Source organism: Oncorhynchus clarkii, chromosome 4 (genome assembly GCF_045791955.1).
Source record: "Oncorhynchus clarkii lewisi isolate Uvic-CL-2024 chromosome 4, UVic_Ocla_1.0, whole genome shotgun sequence".
In the NCBI taxonomy this organism is placed as follows: Eukaryota; Metazoa; Chordata; class Actinopteri; order Salmoniformes; family Salmonidae; genus Oncorhynchus; species Oncorhynchus clarkii.
In genome coordinates this window covers 63,585,397-63,602,474 of record NC_092150.1, presented here as the reverse complement: position 1 = coordinate 63,602,474, position 17,078 = coordinate 63,585,397, and the positions used below count along the sequence as shown (strand labels likewise).

The 17,078-nt window shown below is 43.0% G+C and overlaps 1 protein-coding gene across 1 annotated transcript in view; it reads left to right on the top strand.

Annotated features, from left to right (window-relative positions):
* Positions 1–621: 621 nt before the first annotated feature.
* The window catches only part of LOC139407774 (peroxisomal biogenesis factor 7), a 31,620-nt gene continuing 15,163 nt past the window's right edge, over positions 622–17,078 (top strand). Inside the window, exons 1-7 of the mRNA XM_071151633.1 lie at positions 622–968; positions 1,246–1,303; positions 1,435–1,588; positions 1,816–1,893; positions 2,004–2,115; positions 10,515–10,621; positions 11,029–11,142. Of these exons, the coding sequence (XP_071007734.1) occupies positions 863–968; positions 1,246–1,303; positions 1,435–1,588; positions 1,816–1,893; positions 2,004–2,115; positions 10,515–10,621; positions 11,029–11,142 (729 nt within the window). The 5' untranslated portion in view covers positions 622–862. The remainder of the gene's footprint in view (positions 969–1,245; positions 1,304–1,434; positions 1,589–1,815; positions 1,894–2,003; positions 2,116–10,514; positions 10,622–11,028; positions 11,143–17,078) is intronic.

The window sequence follows — 17,078 nt, the reverse complement described above, 5'->3', positions numbered from 1 at the left end:
ACATATATATGACTAGGTTCTATACAATTATTAAAGTTGTAGCCTCAGTATGTGTTCAGCCGTTTGCTCATAATGGGGGGTATCGATTATGCTGTACTGTGTGGCACCAGGCAAAGACCCGTTATGTCATAGGGCGAAACACGATAGGGAGGAGCTCCCATTCAAATCGAACAGTAATCAATACCGCTTGTTCATTTTGTCAACAATGCAGCATGGTGCATCGTCAGCATGGTGCATCGTCCATAAACATAGGCTACATATCTTTTCCATAAAATACATGTTTGAATTGTCTACCTCGTTTTCATTGGGAAAGCAGATGAAGCTAAATAGCAATCCATTTTGCATGCGATAACAGAATCCTACTCATTACTCCACATGCTCTTACGTCACTGCTTTGAACGGGGCACCTGGCTCACGCTTGGGAGTCAGACCGGTTCCAAAATAAATACAATCAACTTTTACCCGGGCAAACACTCTTACAGGGCACCCGGGTGAGGTTAATCGAAGCCCCTTAAAAACCACACAAGGGCTGATTTGGGATCAGTAAATCAGTGCTCAAAGCCATTCGACCAATGAGGAGCTTGGGGGGAGCACTCACCAATCAGAAGGCTTGTGATCTTTGTTCTTCCGTGGTGATCTCGCAAACGAGGAAGTGTGGAGACCATACACTAGAGATTAATGTTTATTAACAATATATGTTTACGTTCCTGATTAATAAAGCTTTGTTACGTTGTAGCCTATTGTATTTTCATAAAACTATGCGCGCAACACAACTATTTTGGGCAGGTTAAACATTACAACCAAGTGTTGCTCTGTTTGACGAGGCAGTGACAGTACAACCCACCAAACAACTTGAGAGGTTATGAAGACATTCAAGTTCCCAGCTCGACACGGCTATGCAGTGGAGATATCACCGTTTATTCCAACACGGTTGGCGTGTGCGACATCCCAGTATTATGGAATTGCAGGTGAATAAACGGTGTAGACTATTTCATAAATTAATCTCGTCACGACAAAATCGAAGAGCAGGGCTCAGGTAAATGTCACATTGTGATTAACGGATTGAGAGTTTCGAGACTGCAAGTGTGTATTTATTGTGGGTTACTGTCGGCGATTACAATATGACAGCCATTGTTTTTAGCTAGGTTCCATAGTGGTATCATGAAACCAAGAACTTGTTGCACTTTAATGCAATGCTTACTTGCATTTATTCTAATGAAGTGTGTGTGTGCGTGTGTTCTCAAGGATGTGGGACACTGCTTGTGCTGGAGCAGACCGAGACCGGGATCTCTCTTGTGAAAAGGTAATCAACTTTCCAACATTGAATTTCTCATACTGACACAGTTTGACAACAATGCATCACACATTCAACAGTCACTCAAACAACTACGCTGATGCATCCTCTCCCTGTACTGCTACCTCTGTCTCATGCAGTTTTGACTGGAACGATGGTCTGTTTGACGTGACGTGGAGTGAGAGTAATGAGCATATCCTGTTGACCGGAGGAGGAGACGGGTCTCTGCAGGTCTGGGACACAGCCAACCCCCAGCCCGGGCCACTGCAGGTGCTCAAAGAGCACACACAAGAGGTGGGCTTGTTACCTTGCATGAGCTTATCATCATATTACCAATGTAACTATTATAAGCATACAATTGTAGGGTTCCATCTTACAATACATCATTGTAATACTGTTGTAAGTACAGTATAATTACTAAAGGACAATGTTATCACTGTAGCCTACTGGTCCATGCATTATCATATGTGACACATTTGCTGCTAGTCTAGTTTTAGTTGATGGACTTCCTGTTCTCCCAGGTCTATTCTGTGGACTGGAGTCAGACCCGGGAGGAGAACCTGGTGGTGTCAGGCTCATGGGACCGCACAGCCAAAGTGGTGTGTTTCAAAATGGCGGTGGTAGTATTGGCATCACACACACACTGATCGTCAAACTGGATTGGATGAAACATGGCTTTGTTTTATGAGTGGAGTTGTTGTTCCAACAGTGGGATCTCAGCCGTGGCGGCCAGTCGCTCTGCACTCTTCAGGGTCATGAAGGGGTCATCTACAGCACACTGTGGTCTCCTCACATCCCAGGGTGCTTTGCTTCAGCATCAGGTGAGTACAGTTACACTTCCCTTGGTCACTAATGCTTCGGATATTTCATTAGTTAAAATATAATTTAAATTCTTTAGGTCGATCAAGGTTTGTGACTTTTTCCATTAACCTCGACTAACCTGCACATTGACTCGGTACCGGTACCCCAAGTTTAAAGCCTCGTTATTTTATTGTTACTTTTTTATTATATTTTTATTATAGTTTATTTAGTAAATATTTTCTTAACACTATTTATTGAACTTCATTGTTGGTTAAAGGCTTGTAATAAGCATTTCACGGTAAGGTCTGCCTGTTGTATTCAGCGCATGTGACAAATAAAAATGGATTTGATTTGTAATCAGTTTTTTTTTAAATCCAGAAATTGATTGTAATGCCTCACCATAACCACATGGTGTCACTAAAGCTCTAGTTCTGATTCACTGGTCTGGCGCGCTGCCTCTGAAGCAGTGTACAATTGCTGTTAATCAGTACAGCTGTAGCCTTTCATAGTAAGTATTTTCTTATTGTTCAATTCTGAATTATAGAGTAGAATATAGTAACTTATGCTTCTAAAAGGTTAAGGCCTACATTCATTATTATTGCCGTTTATGTTATGCTAGAGGGCCAATGAAGCACTGTCCACAGTTTCTGTGCTCCTGAAACATTCAAAGAAAATAGGTTTTGTATGTTACAACTTAACAAATTGACTTTAACAAAAGATCAATGGACTTAACCTGCATTTAGCATGAGCTCTTATCTCCATCAATTATCTGGATCATGCGACCTACAGTGTGCTCTTGTGCTGCTTGTGAACATGACATTGTTTCTATTAGAAAACAGATACATGTTGCCACACTGTGATCTCATCTAAACATGAGCCGTTTAGCCTACAGCGTCCTCCCTCTCACAGTCAGTTCCCAGTCGCAGCACTCTAGGGCTGGGTGCTAACATGGTTTGTCACCGCCGATAAGTCTTGGGCCCTGATGGGTATCAGAGCCTCTCTGTGGAGACCATATCAGAATTAACCAGGCTCTGTTTGCTCTGCCATAACTTTCTTTTATAAGGGGCTGTCTTGTCATAGCCTACAGTCTGTGTTCCAGTGTTCAGCCAGGGAAAAGTTCAGTAGTCGCAAGAGAAGATGTGAATCCATTGTACTATCCCAGCACGCAAAAAATTGTCATGGGACGTCATAAGGACATTGTTTTTGGGTGTAAGGAACATCTAAAAATTTTAAGTGTTCAAGTATTGCCCAAAATATGCTCACTGGGTTGAGTGGGTTCATGTATCAATGTTAACATTTTTCTGTGTGCGAAACTGAAATTGAACACACAAAACGTTAAACACCAGGGTGTCTATCGGTTTATGAATCTACTCTCTTTTTACAGATGTATCAGAAAAATGTAGTTTTATAAGGGAATGCTGTAACGCCTATTACTAGTCAAATACGTTTCAAAGATCATGAATAACAATGATTTGATAGAGGGTATATTTACCTTTGTAAGAGTTGGGGGAATTATACTGAACAAAAATATAAACGTAACATGTTGGTCCCATGTTTCATGAGTTGAAGTAAAAGATCCCAGGAATGTTCCATACACACAAAAAGCTTTTCATACGCACACCCCTGTTAGTGAGCATTTCTCCTTTGCCAAGATAACCTGTCAGGTATGGCATATCAAGAAGCTGATTAAACAGCATGATCATTACACAGGTGCACCTTGTGCTGGGGACAGAAGGCCACTCTAAAATGTGCACTTTTGTCGCACAACACAATGCAACAGATGTCTCGTGTTTTGAGGGGGCATGCAATTGGCATGCTGACTGCAGGAATGTCCACCAGAGCTGTTGCCAGACAATTGAATGTTAGTTTCTCTACCGTAAGTCACCTCCAACGTAATTTTAGTGGATTTGGCAGTACGTTCCAACCGGCCTCACAACTGCAGACCATGTGTAACCATGCCAGCCCATCCCAGCTCACCTGCGGGATTGTCTGAGACCAACCACCTGGACAGCTGATAAAACTCTGGGTTTGCACAAAGAAAGAAAATAATTTCTGCACAACCTGTCAGAAACTGTCTCAGGGAAGCTCCACTGCGTGCTCGTTGTCCTCACCAAAGATCTTGACCTTTCTGCAGTTCAGCATCATAACCGACTTCAGTGGGCAAATGCACACCTTCGATGGCCACTGGCACGCTGGAGAAGTGTGCTCTTCACAGATGAATCTCGGTTTCAACTGTACCAGGCAGATGGCAGACAATGTGTATGGTGTCATGTGGGCGAGGGGTTTGCTGATGTCAATGTTGTGAACAGAGTGCCCCATAGTGTTGGTGGGGTTATGGTATGGGCAGGCATAAGCTACGGACAATGAACACAATTGCATTTTATCGATGACAATTTGAATGCACAGAGATACCATAATGAGATCCTGAAGCCAATTGTTGTGCCATTTATCCGCCGCATCACCTCATGTTTCACTATGATAAGGCACAGCCCCATGTCATAGCAATTTGTACACAATTCCTGGAAGCTGAAAATATCCCAGTTCTTCCATGTCCTGCATACTCACCAGACATGGCACCCACTGAGCATGTTTGGGATGCTCTGGATCAACGTGTACGACAGCATGTTCCAGTTCCTGCCGATATCCAGCAACTTGGCACAGCCATTGACGAGGAATGGGACAACATTTCACAGGCCACAATCAACTGTATGCGAAGCACATGTGTCGTGCTGCATAAGGCAAGTAGTGGTCATACCAGATACTGACTGGTTTTCTGATCACACCCCTACCTTTTTTTTAAGATATATGTGACCAACAGATACATATCCGTATTCCCAGTCATGTGAAATCCATAGATTAGGGCCTAATGAATTCATATCAATTGGTTGATTTCCTTCTACGAATTGCAACTCAGTAAACATGTTGAAATTGTTGCATGTTGCGTTTATATTTTTGTTCAGTGTATGTGAAGATTGACTGAAATCACATAATCATATCTGTTCTGGTGATCGCCGCTGGTTTGATATCAAAATATGATACATCTGGTCAAATGTACCAGATTTTTACCCCATGATGATGTTGCGTATTTCTTCGTTAATATACACTGCACATGATCCCCCAATGATCTGCCATGAAGGGGGCACAGTAGAACAATATAATAATTGTGAAGACAATGGTTTTAGTGTGTGAGACATTTTTTACCTAGCTTCAGGGGCTAGCCCCCTCACCCCACTACACGCACACACACACACACACAGACCCTGGTAGGTTATCTTATCCTTCGCTCTCTACATCTCGCTCAGTAAGGCAGCCTACCCCGAGAGCCATTAGCTATGATAACACAGCGAAGTGTTGATGGAAGGTCCCCGTTTTCCTTTTAAAACCTTGACACTGAAGTTGTTACCAAGCAGGTAATGAGAAGTGGGTGAAAATCAATAGGAGGGCTGTGAGGCATGCACACAAATCCCACAGCACAGCTGTATTGGTCCATGGGAGCGAGAGGAGATGGGAGAGAGAGGTTTGCAGGATGCTGCCTCAGCAGGGGTACATAGTAATAGATGCGACGTGAGGGAGATCTGGTGGTAACCCCACACCCGCAGAAGCCAGAACCTGCAGTTAGACACTTGATCCAGAACTGCGTATTGTCAAAGCTGCCTTACAGCTTTCCAAAAGCACAGTATTTAAATCCACACTCGGTTACGCAAACTCTGGATTGGCTAGGTTTTTTAGGGATATATCAGTGCCATATAAATGGATGATTGCGTTTTCTATATTATATGAGCTGTGTTCCTTAAAAGCAGCCACACGTGGGTAAATGATGTGCTGTTCACGAACAATTTGTTATTTTTGAATGACTCTTTTTACTCACTCGATAGTCATGACTAGTTTTTCTGAGTGACTCGTTATTTTTTTATTGTTTGTTTCACCTGCTGGCTGTAATTAATTATACAGCAGGATTAATACAGTACACGCTCTTCCGGTGACCAACAACTGTCTGTCATGTGCTCACAGGCAAAATAGATCAGGCTGGAGGCAGCATATCAAGAAAACAAATACGTGTTTATAACTGATAATTGATTGAATGGTGCAAGATTGAATGCAATTCCTTGATTATTGAATGTTATTATAAATACAGCTTTGTAGAACCAAAACGTACACAGCCTCTGCTCAACATCCCCGGGGGGGGGGGGGGGGGGGGCACACAATGCTTGCACTTGCTGATTAGTGCTTATCTGGAACTCCCATATTCTCTCTCTCGCTCCTCCAAGATGGGCCACGGCGACAAGCCCTGCCTGCTTGCAGCATCTTGGCAGGGATGAAGGAGAGCTTTACAGGCAAGTGGCTTTGTGAGGCTGCAATCTCCACCATGGATCCATTTCACTGTAATTAAAAATGTGAGTTGAGCCCTGAGCGAACCAAAAAAGCAAAGTTGCTATCAAACACCAGCATCTAGGTCATCCCAACCACTGAATATTCACCTAACTAATCGCTCAGAAACTCTTTAACAATTTTCATTCATCTCCTCCCTTTCGCCGTGATTCACTTTCGTAATTGGCAACGTTTTTTTTTCCCGCTGCGTTCTGAAAAGCCATCAAGGAATTCATTTCTGCAGTGGTTTCAGTCAATAGGAGTGACAGTGGGAGTTAGTCTGTGAGCTGCTGCCTCTCTTTGTTAATGGGAACGTAAAGTGGACAGATTCATTTAGAATTCAAGGCACACTTGGCTACTTCAGCATGGCTACCACAGTATTCCACAGCGATTTGCCATCCCATCTGGTTTGCGCTTAGTGAGGCTGTCATTTGTTTTTCAAGAAGACAATGACCCAACACACCTCCAGGCTGTGTAAGGGCTATTTGACCAATAAGGAGAGTGATGGAGTGCTGTGTCAGATAATCTGGCCTCCACAATCCCTCAACCCAATTGAGATGGTTTGGGATGAGTTGGACCACAGCGTGAACAAAAAGCAGCCAACAAGTGCTCAGCATATGTGGGAACACATTCAATACTGTTGGAAAAGCATTCCAGGTGAAGCTGGTTGAGAGAATGCCAAGAGTATGCAAAGCTGTCATCAAGGCAAAGGGTGGCTACTTTGAAGCCACCCTTTTAACACGTTTTTGGTTAGTACATGATTCCATATGTGTTATTTCATAGTTTTGATGTCTTCACTATTATTCTACAATGTAGAATAATATTATTCCTTGAATGAGTAGGTGTGTCCAAACGTTTGACAGTGTGTGTGTATACAGTGCATTCAGAAAGCATTCAGCCCCCCGTCCCTTTTCCACATTTTGTTCCATTACAGCCTTATTCTAAAATGTATTAAATCATTTGCTTACAGAAATATCTTATTTACATAAGTATTCAGACCCTTTGCTATGATTGGAGTCCACCTGTGGTAAATTCAATTGATTGGACATGATTTGGGGAGGCACACACCTGTCTATTTAAGGTCTCACAGTTGACAGTGCATGTCAAAGCAAAAGTTAAGCCAGAGACCTGAATATAGCTGTGCAGCGACACTCCCCATCCAACCTGAAAGAGCTTGAGAGGATCTGCAGAGAAAAATGTGAGAAACTCCCCACATCCATGTGTGCCAAGCTTGTAGCGTCATACCCAAGAAGACTCGAGGCTGTAATCTCTGCTAAAAGGTGCTTCAACAAAGTACTGAGTAAAGGGTCTGAATACTTATGTAAATGTGATATTTCAGTTCTTTATGTTAAATACATTTGTAACAAAATGTGTAAAAAGTTGAGGGGTCTGAACATTTTCCAAATGCACTGTATATAAGATCCCACAGTTGAAAGTGCATATCAGAGCAAAAACCAAGCCATGAGGTCGAAGGAATTGTCCGTAGAGCTCCGAGACAGGATTGTGTCGAGGCACAAGTCTGGGGAAGGGTACCAAAAAATGTGTGCAGCATTGAAGGTCCCAAAAAATACAGTGGTCTCCATGGATTTCACATGACTGGGCAGGGGCGCAGCCATGGTTGGGCCTGGGAGGGCATAGCCCGCCCACCCACTTCAGAGCCAGGGCCACCCACTGGGGAGCCAGGCCCAGCCTATCAGAATGGCTTATGGTAGTGTAATTAACATTAAATTCTCTGTCAACAGCTCTGGTGGACATTCCTGCAGTCAGCATGCAAATTGCATGCTCCCTCAACTTGAGACATCTGAGGCATTGTGTTGGTTGACAAACTGCACATTTTAGAGTGGCATTTTATTGTCCCCAACACAAGGTGCACCTATGTAATGATCATGCTGTTTGAGCAGTTCTTGATATGCCACACCTGTCAGGTGGATGGATTATCTTGGCAAAGGAGAAATGCTCACTAACAGGGGTGTAAAAAAAATGTGTGCAAAATTTGAGATAAATAAGCTTTTTGTGCCTATGGAAAATTTCTGGGATCTTTTATTTCAGCTCATGAAACATGGGACCAACACTTTACATGCTGCATTCATATTTTTGTTCAGTTTAGTATATCTGTAGAATACGTAGGATGGAATGGTATATGTACAGCAATCGTTAAATAGGATAGGCCTTGACTAGAATACAGTATATACATATGAAGTGGGTTTGTAACCATTAAAGTGGCCAGTGTTCCATGACATTGAGAGCGACAGAATGTGGTTTAGCATAATGCTGTGATGCAATGCAGACTAGGACAGAGAGTAAAGCTCAGTATGCACGTATTTCACCTAGATTTGGATGACTTTTTCCGAATTTAGATGGACTTCACATAATTAGATGGACTTCACAGAAGAGATGCCAAAGAAGTTAAGGCAATGCCTTGTGACGGGCTCCGAACCGCTTTACAATGCAATGAGTTGCTCTTCCAAGTGGATGACCACAGATCAATGAGGTTAATTAGTGGAAGTGTTTTGCTGCAAACAGACCAACTCTTTATTCCAGAATGACTGGACATATTTCAAACCACATTTACCCGACCTTATGTTGACTTGCAAGCTTGAGCTGGGCGATATGGACAAAAATCCATATAGCGATAAATCGCCTGAATTGATGACATAACTATAAATAGAATAATATATTTATAACATTAATATGCTCCACAGTTGTTTTATTTTATTATCCTTTAAACTACTACTACTAGTTTGATGGTTGTAGCCATCAAGTTATCCAGGCTGCATCACATCCAGCCGTGATTGGGAGTCCCATAGGGCGGCGCACAATTTGCCCAGCGTCGTCTGGGTTTGGCCGGGGTAGGCTGTCATTGTAAATAAGAATTTGTTCTTAACTGACTCGCCTAGTTTAAATAAAGGTTCAATTTAAAAAAATCTATTGTCACATTAACAATCACCCATATTAGCAAACGTATTTCATTTCAAACGTCACATTTCTCTAGTACGGGCTACTTATCGTACTGAACAATGTCAGCAAAATGTCTGCGATAAGTGATCGGTATGGTTGGTGTCGATAATTGAGGGTTTATTGTCCCAGCTTTACTGCAAGATATGTGTTCCATGGAAATGGCATGGGGCTGTAAAAGTGTTTTGCTTGAATAGACCACCTATTCATTATAGAATGTCTAGAGGGTTTCTTTCAAACCACATTAATCCAATGCTGATACAGTATGTAAACATATTTCCAATGGAAATGGCAAAGTTGAAAAATAAGTCTTAATTTCAAATATCACAAATGATATTTGTATGTACAGGTATAAAGTATTTAATCATAATATTTAAGCCTCTATATTCATATTTAAGCTGTAGATTTAGGACTAGATGGGAAATGCAAAAAACATTGAAATGTAAACCTTGATTTTGCTGTATTGTAGTATAGTGTAGTGTAGCATTATGCTGTAGTGTAGAATTGTATAGGGTGAAATGGTGTGAAGTTGGCATTAGGCTCTGGAGCTGACGCAGCAGGTTTCCATTGATACTTGTAATAGACACTGAACACCCGGCCGAGGTCATTCACTGCAGACTGCAGAGGGAGTGGCCTAAAAACCCATTGTTACAATCTCACCAGGGAGCCCCTTCCAACTTGGGTCTGAGTGTGTGTGTTAAAGAAAGAGGAGAGGGAGGATGGATGGAGGGAGGGAGGGTGGATAGTGAGAGCATCTTGTCCAGACCATCTTAAAATGCTTCCATCTGGCTGTCGTTGTGCCGATGAGTGTCGCAGTCCCTTGGCAGGCAGGGCCACATTCCCATGTCCCTGGTCCTGTATCTGATCCAGGATGAGCCAGGGGGAATGGGGGCTGCTGCCTGCCTTCCTTCCTCTGTGGAGTGAGAGCTGGCCCTTGAAATGAGCGTCATGGTCCAAAACCCTGTGGTAGATTGTACGAGGGAGGCTGAGTGTGGGTACAGTTGACTGTGGAAGTGTGAGTCATGAATAGAACAGCATGGCTGCCTGTGTCTGTGACCCTTTCAACCCTCAATCTAGTCTTGTCTTTTGTCACCAGGGGACGGGACGCTGAGAGTGTGGGATGTGAAGACAGGGAGGTGCAGGCTGGCCATCCCAGCCCACAAGGCAGAGATCCTCAGCTGTGACTGGTGCAAATACGATCAGGTACCGAGGTATTTTACTACAGTACAGCCCCCCCACTGTTAAAACCTCAACCCAAAACATTTAATTTGACGCTTGGAAGCAGGAGTTTATGAAGTGGACCTAAAGACATTTAGGTTTAAAATGCCAACGCTTCAACCATGAATAAAACCCATCTTGGAATTGAGAACAGAGATACTGTACAATCACCTCTGCCATATACTAGCCTCACTGCCGTTGTTATTAATGATGTTGCAAATGTATATGTGAGAAGACCTCTCTATAGGTTGTAAAAGGTCTTCAGCATTTCTTGCCATAAAGATTAATATGAATTTCCCCTAATTATAATTACAGTTAATAACATGCCTGTGTTAGTACAGTATGTACGTTTGGGATACTTGTTTAACCCACTCTGTCTGGGCTGTCCTCAGAATGTGATAGTAACCGGAGCAGTGGACTGTAGCCTGTGTGTGTGGGACTTACGGAATGTCCGGCAGCCTCTGTCACGCCTACGGGGCCATTCCTACGCCATACGAAGAGTAAAGGTAATTAAGCATTCCTTCTCACCCATACAACATACTAGGGCTGGGCGGTAAACCGTATTTTACTATATACCGTTGTTGATGCACGGACCGGTTTGGATTTTTATTTGACCTTACATAACGGTATTTCAATATTTGGTTTGTTAGTTTCAAGTTGTAATGTCACATGCACAAGTACAGTGAAATGCCTTTCTTTCAAACTCAATGCCCAACAATTGGATAATCAATAACAATGTAATACTTGAAAATAAAAAATAAGAATAGGAAATATGAAATACACAAAGTTAGTAAGTAAGCAAGCATACTATATACAGGAAATGTTGAAAAGGTCAGATCCAATACCATATTTACATGTGCAGGGATACTGGAGTGATGGAGGTAGATATGTATAGGGGTAAGGTGACCTGGCAACAAGATTCAATCCTAGTAAAAATGTCCTGTCCTAGGTCAGGTAGGATCACCACTTTATTTTAAGAATGTGAAATGTCAGAATAATAGTAGAGAGTGATTTATTTCAGCTTTTATTTCTTTCATCACATTCCCAGTGGGTCAGAAGTTTACATACACTCAATTAGTATTTGGTAGCATTGCCTTTAAATGATTTAACTTTGGTCAAATGTTTCAATTTGCCTTCCACAAGCTTCCCACAATAAGTTAGGTGAATTTTGGCTCATTCCTCCTGACAGAACTGGTGTAACTGAGTCAGTTTTGTAGGCCTCCTTGCTCACACACTCTTTTTCAGTTCTGCCCACACATCTTATAGGATTGAAGTCAGGGCTTTGGCCACTCCAATACCTTGACTTTGTTGTCCTTAAGCCATTTTGCCACAACTTTGGAAGTATGCTTGGGGTCATTGTCCATTTGGAAGACCAATTTGCAACCAAACTTCAACTTCCTGACTTATGTCTTGAGATGTTGCTTCAATATATCCACATAATTTTCCTACCTCATGATGCCATCTATTTTATGAAGTGCACCAGTCCCTCCTGCAGCAAAGCACCCCCACAACATGATGCTGCCACCCCCGTGCTTCACGGTTGGAATGGGGTTCTTCGGCTTGCAAGCCTCCCCCTTTTTCCTCTTAAGATAACGATGGTCATTATGGCCAAACAGTTCTATTTTCGTTTCATCAGACCAGAGGACATTTCTCAAAAAAGTATGATCTTTGTCCCCATGTGCAATTGCAAAGTGTAGTCTGGCTTTTTAATGGTGGTTTTGGAGCGGTGCTTCTTCCTTGCTGAGCGACCTTTCAGGTTATGTTGATATAGGACTCGTTTTACTGTGGATATAGATACTTTTGTACCCATTTCCTCCAGCATCTTCACACGGTCCTTTGCTGCTGTTCTGGGATTGATTTGCACTTTTCACACCAAAGAACATTAATCTCTAGGAGACAGAACGCGTCTCCTTCCTGAGTGGTATGACGGCTACGTGGTCCCATGGTGTTTATACTTGTGCGTACTATTGTTTGTAGAGATGAACGTGGTACCTTAAGGCGTTTGGAAAATGCTCCCAAGGATGAATAAGACTTGTGGAGGTCTATAATTTTTTTCTGAGGTCTTGGCTGATTTCTTTTGATTTTCCCATGATGTCAAGCAAAGAGGCACTGAGTTTGAAGGTAGGCCTTGGAATACATCCACAGGTACACCTCCAATTGACTCAAATTATGTCAATTAGCCTATCAGAAGCTTCTAAAGCCATGACATCATTTTCTGGAATTTTCCGAGCTGTTTAAATGCACAGTCAACTTAGTGTATGTAAACTTCTGACCCACTGGAATTGTGATACAGTGAATTGTAAGTGAAATAATCTGTCTGTAAACAATTGTTGGAAACATTTCTTGTGTCATGCACAAAGTAGATGTCTTAACCGACTTGCCAAAACTATAGTTTGCTAACAAGACATTTGTGGAGTGGTTGAAAAATGAGTTTTAATGACTCCAACCTAAGTGTATGTGCATATTATGTGTGAGTGAGTAAATGAGTGAGTGAGTGTGTCACGCCCTGGCCATAGAGGCTTTTATTCTCTATTTTGGTCAGGCCAGGGTGTGACTAAGGTGGGCATTCTATGTTCAGTTTCTATGTTTTGTATTTCTTTGTTGTTTGGCCGGGTGTGGTTCTCAATCAGAGGCAGCTGTCTATTGTTGTATCTGATTAAGAACCAAACTTAGGTAGCTTTTCCCCACAGGGTTTTTGTGGGTAGGTGATTTCTGTTTAGTGCTTTTCACCTTTCAGGACTGTTTCGGTTATTCCCTTTGTTATTTTTGTATTTAGTGTTCAGTGTCAATAAACAAACATGAACTCGTACCACGCTGCGCTTTGGTCCTCACCTTCTGCCACCAACAGCCGTTACAGAGTGTGTGTGTTGGAGTGACTGTGTGGGTGTGTAGGGCCATGTGAGTGTGCATAGAGACAGTGCAAACATTAAAATCAGTTGTATTGCGTTGGGATAGAAGCTGTTCAAGAGTCTGTTGGTGTCAGACTTGAAGCACCGGTACCTCTTGCCGTGCGGCAGCAAAGAAAATAGTCTAAGGCTTTGACGATTTTCCTGGCCTCCTTTTCACACCTCCTGATATAGAGGTCCTGGGTGGCTTGGAGCTCGGCCCCAGTGATTCACTGGGTTGTCCGCACAACCCTCAGTAGCGCCATGCGTTCGTAGGAGGTGCTATTGCCATACCAAGCAGTGATGCAGCCAGTCAATATGCTCTCAATGGCACAGCTGTAGAACCTTTTAAGGATTTGAGGGCCCATGCCAAACTTTTTCAACCTCCTGAGGGGGAAGAGGAACTGTCGCACCTTCTTCACAAATGTCTGTGTATGTTTGGACAAATTTGTACATCATTTTTTACCCCATTTTCCTCCCCAATTTTGTGATATCCAATTGGTAGTTAGTCTTGTTCCATCGCTGCAACTCCCGTACGGACTTGGGAGAGGCGAAGGTCGAGAGCCGTGCATCCTCCGAAACACGTCCCTGCCAAGCCACACTGCTTCTTGACACACTCGCTTAATCCGGAAGCCAGCCGCACCAATTTGACGGAGGAAACACCGTACAACTGGCAACACGAGTCCCCGGCCCGCCACAAGGAGTTGCTAGAGCGCGATGGGATAAGGACATCCCGGACGGCCAAACACTCCTCTAACCCGGACAACGCTGGGCCAATTGTGTGCCGCCTCATGGGTCTCCCGGTCGTGGCCTGCTGCAACACAGCCCGGGATGGAACCCGGGTCTGCGATGCAGAGGCTTAGACCTCTGTGCCACTCGGGAGGCCATTGTTTGGCCCATTTTAAGTCTTTAGTGATTTGGACACCGAGGAACTTGATGCTGTTAAATGTATGAATGTAATAACTGAGTGATGAAACTCATAAAAAATGATGGCAATAGTCTGTTCTTACCGCCAGTAAGAGACCGCTAACAGACTGCTAGCCGAATGTGCGCACAATGCACTTTTTTTGCTCCTGGTGATGAAGTAAGAAACTGCCATCGAATCCATTGAAAATACTTGGTCATAGATAGGTTGTTTGTTTAGCATCAAAACCGACGCATGCACAACTATGGGGCAAAACACACAGGTTTGGCTTAGATTGTTGACAACGTGTAAACTTTATTTTGTTTCCAAATGTTTATTGAAAACAAATACATTTGCACAATTAGCACTTGTTGTCTCTCAAATACGTTGTTACAGTTGTTGATTAGCTAGCTAGCAAAGTTGAGCCATATAAGCATTGCCATGACATCAGTCAAAACACCTCAAAACAAGACATGGTATCAATAACAAGATAAAACTAGCTGAAACGAGCCACTTACGATTCCCGACATGGCTGTTTCTTGTCATTGCTGCTAGCTTACGATTCAGAATCGTAAACAAAGCATGGCTTCCGTCCCCATCAACGCATGCGCATCATTTTCGTGACATTGTCAGACAACTCGTCTATAGAGGACCATAATTATTATGATAAAGGAAAAGTTTTTTTTTTTTTGCTAAATAGAGGCATAGAAAGAAGAAACAGATGTGGTACGATGTGGAAACGATAACACACGAGGGAAGGAAATGCAGAAATAGATAAATGCAAAAAAAGTATTTGTGGTTGAAGTTTGATTGAACATTGTTTTACAATCAGAAGAGAGAACCACTTGAAACCACTTAGAATGTATTTGTTGCCACCCCAGGGTCACTCACTACTTATGAAGTATATTTAGAACAGATAAAATACCTTCATACCGTCAAAAATGAGAAGTGGAAGCAAGAAACAGCTCAGCAATACTCGACAGCACAGCTTCCCTCCCTTACCTGCCTGCCTAGCAACCTGTTCTGGAAAGATGGTTCTGGTGTGATCAAAGCACTTAGCTGAATGGAGTTAACAAGCACAGTACAGTACGGTCTGATGGGATCCTTGGCAGCTTTGCAGTACACTGGCCCTGCTCACAGGTCCTGCTGTGGTGACAGCTATAGATTTTTTTTCTCTCCTCCAAGATCTTTTTAATGGATTTTGAGAGAGAGGTGGTGGGTTGGATGCTTGGATGGGTTGGTCGACGGGCCCTAGCTACCATGTCCAGTCTAACAACCACCAATTAGTCAGATTAAACAGAATTGACTTCACCCAGCCCCCCGACAGACGGCCCAGCAGGTTTCTAGACCTCATTGGCCCCTCATCACATGATCCATGTGATTCTCACTCCTCTTAACAATGGGGAATCACCCTGCCACACACTTTAACATCACATAAGCAGCTAGAGCTAGCTACAACACCATCAGGAAGTCCAGTGTTTTCAGGACAGCTTTTTAGCATGCATGGGTAATCAATAGATGCAAGGTGTTCGTAGTGGACCTCATCTTGAGATTTCCAGTGTGTTTGTGAACCCTGCCATCAGGTATAGATTTTCTTAAGGCTGCAAGTCTATGTGATGTTACAAATACAGCATATCAGCAAGTCTGCGAGGACACTGAAAAGAGTGCTCAAAGTAAATGGAAAAGTGCTTGGCAAATCCCTTGTGCTTTTCCATATTGGAAAGGTAATATACTGTCGATACGAGCAGAGATTTGATTGCTTTCATTTAACAACATCAAACTTGAAAAGTGTTTTGTCATGGTTGTGTGTGTGCCAGCCAATTTCCCCCTCACCAGGGTGACCACCTGTCCCGGATTGTGTGGGACAGTTCCGCATTTTGGCCCTTTGACCCGCAACCAAACAATCATGTGTTGCATTTTATCAACAAATTAAAACACTAATTTACAAAGGTCGATTTGACCCTTGTTTCAGTCAGACTCCCCATTAATTTGATGAGAATTTACTTTCCAACCTGTTTCTTTTGCAGTCTTGTTGCGCTAATGACAAGATATACTCTGTGGCCAGTTTATTAGGTATACCTATCTAGTACCGGGTCAGACCCCCCTTTGCCTCTAGAACAGCCTGAATTCTTTGGGGCATGGAAACATTGCTCAATTTGTATCAAGGGACCTAACGTGTGCCAGGAAAACATTCCCCACACCATTACACCACCACCACCAGCCTGTACCATTGACACCAGGCTGGATGGGTCCATGGATTCATGCAGCTTACGCCAAATCCCGACTGCCATCAACATGACGCAACAAGAACTGGGATTCGTCGGACCAGGCGGTGTCAGGGGAAGGCCCTAAAAGACTCCAGTCACCCTAGTCATAGACTGTTCCCTCTGCTACCGCACGGCAAGCGGAACCAGAGTGCCAAGTCTACGTCCAAAAGACTTCTTAACAGCTTCTACCTCCAAGCCATAAGACTCCTGAACAGCTAATGAAATGGCTACCCAGACTATTTGCATTGCCCTCCTCTTTTACGCTGCTGCTACTCTCTGTTTATTATCTATGGATAGTCACTTTAACTCTACCTAGATGTACATATTACCTCAATTACCTCGACTAACCGGTGCCCCCGCACATTGACTCTTTACCGGTACCACCT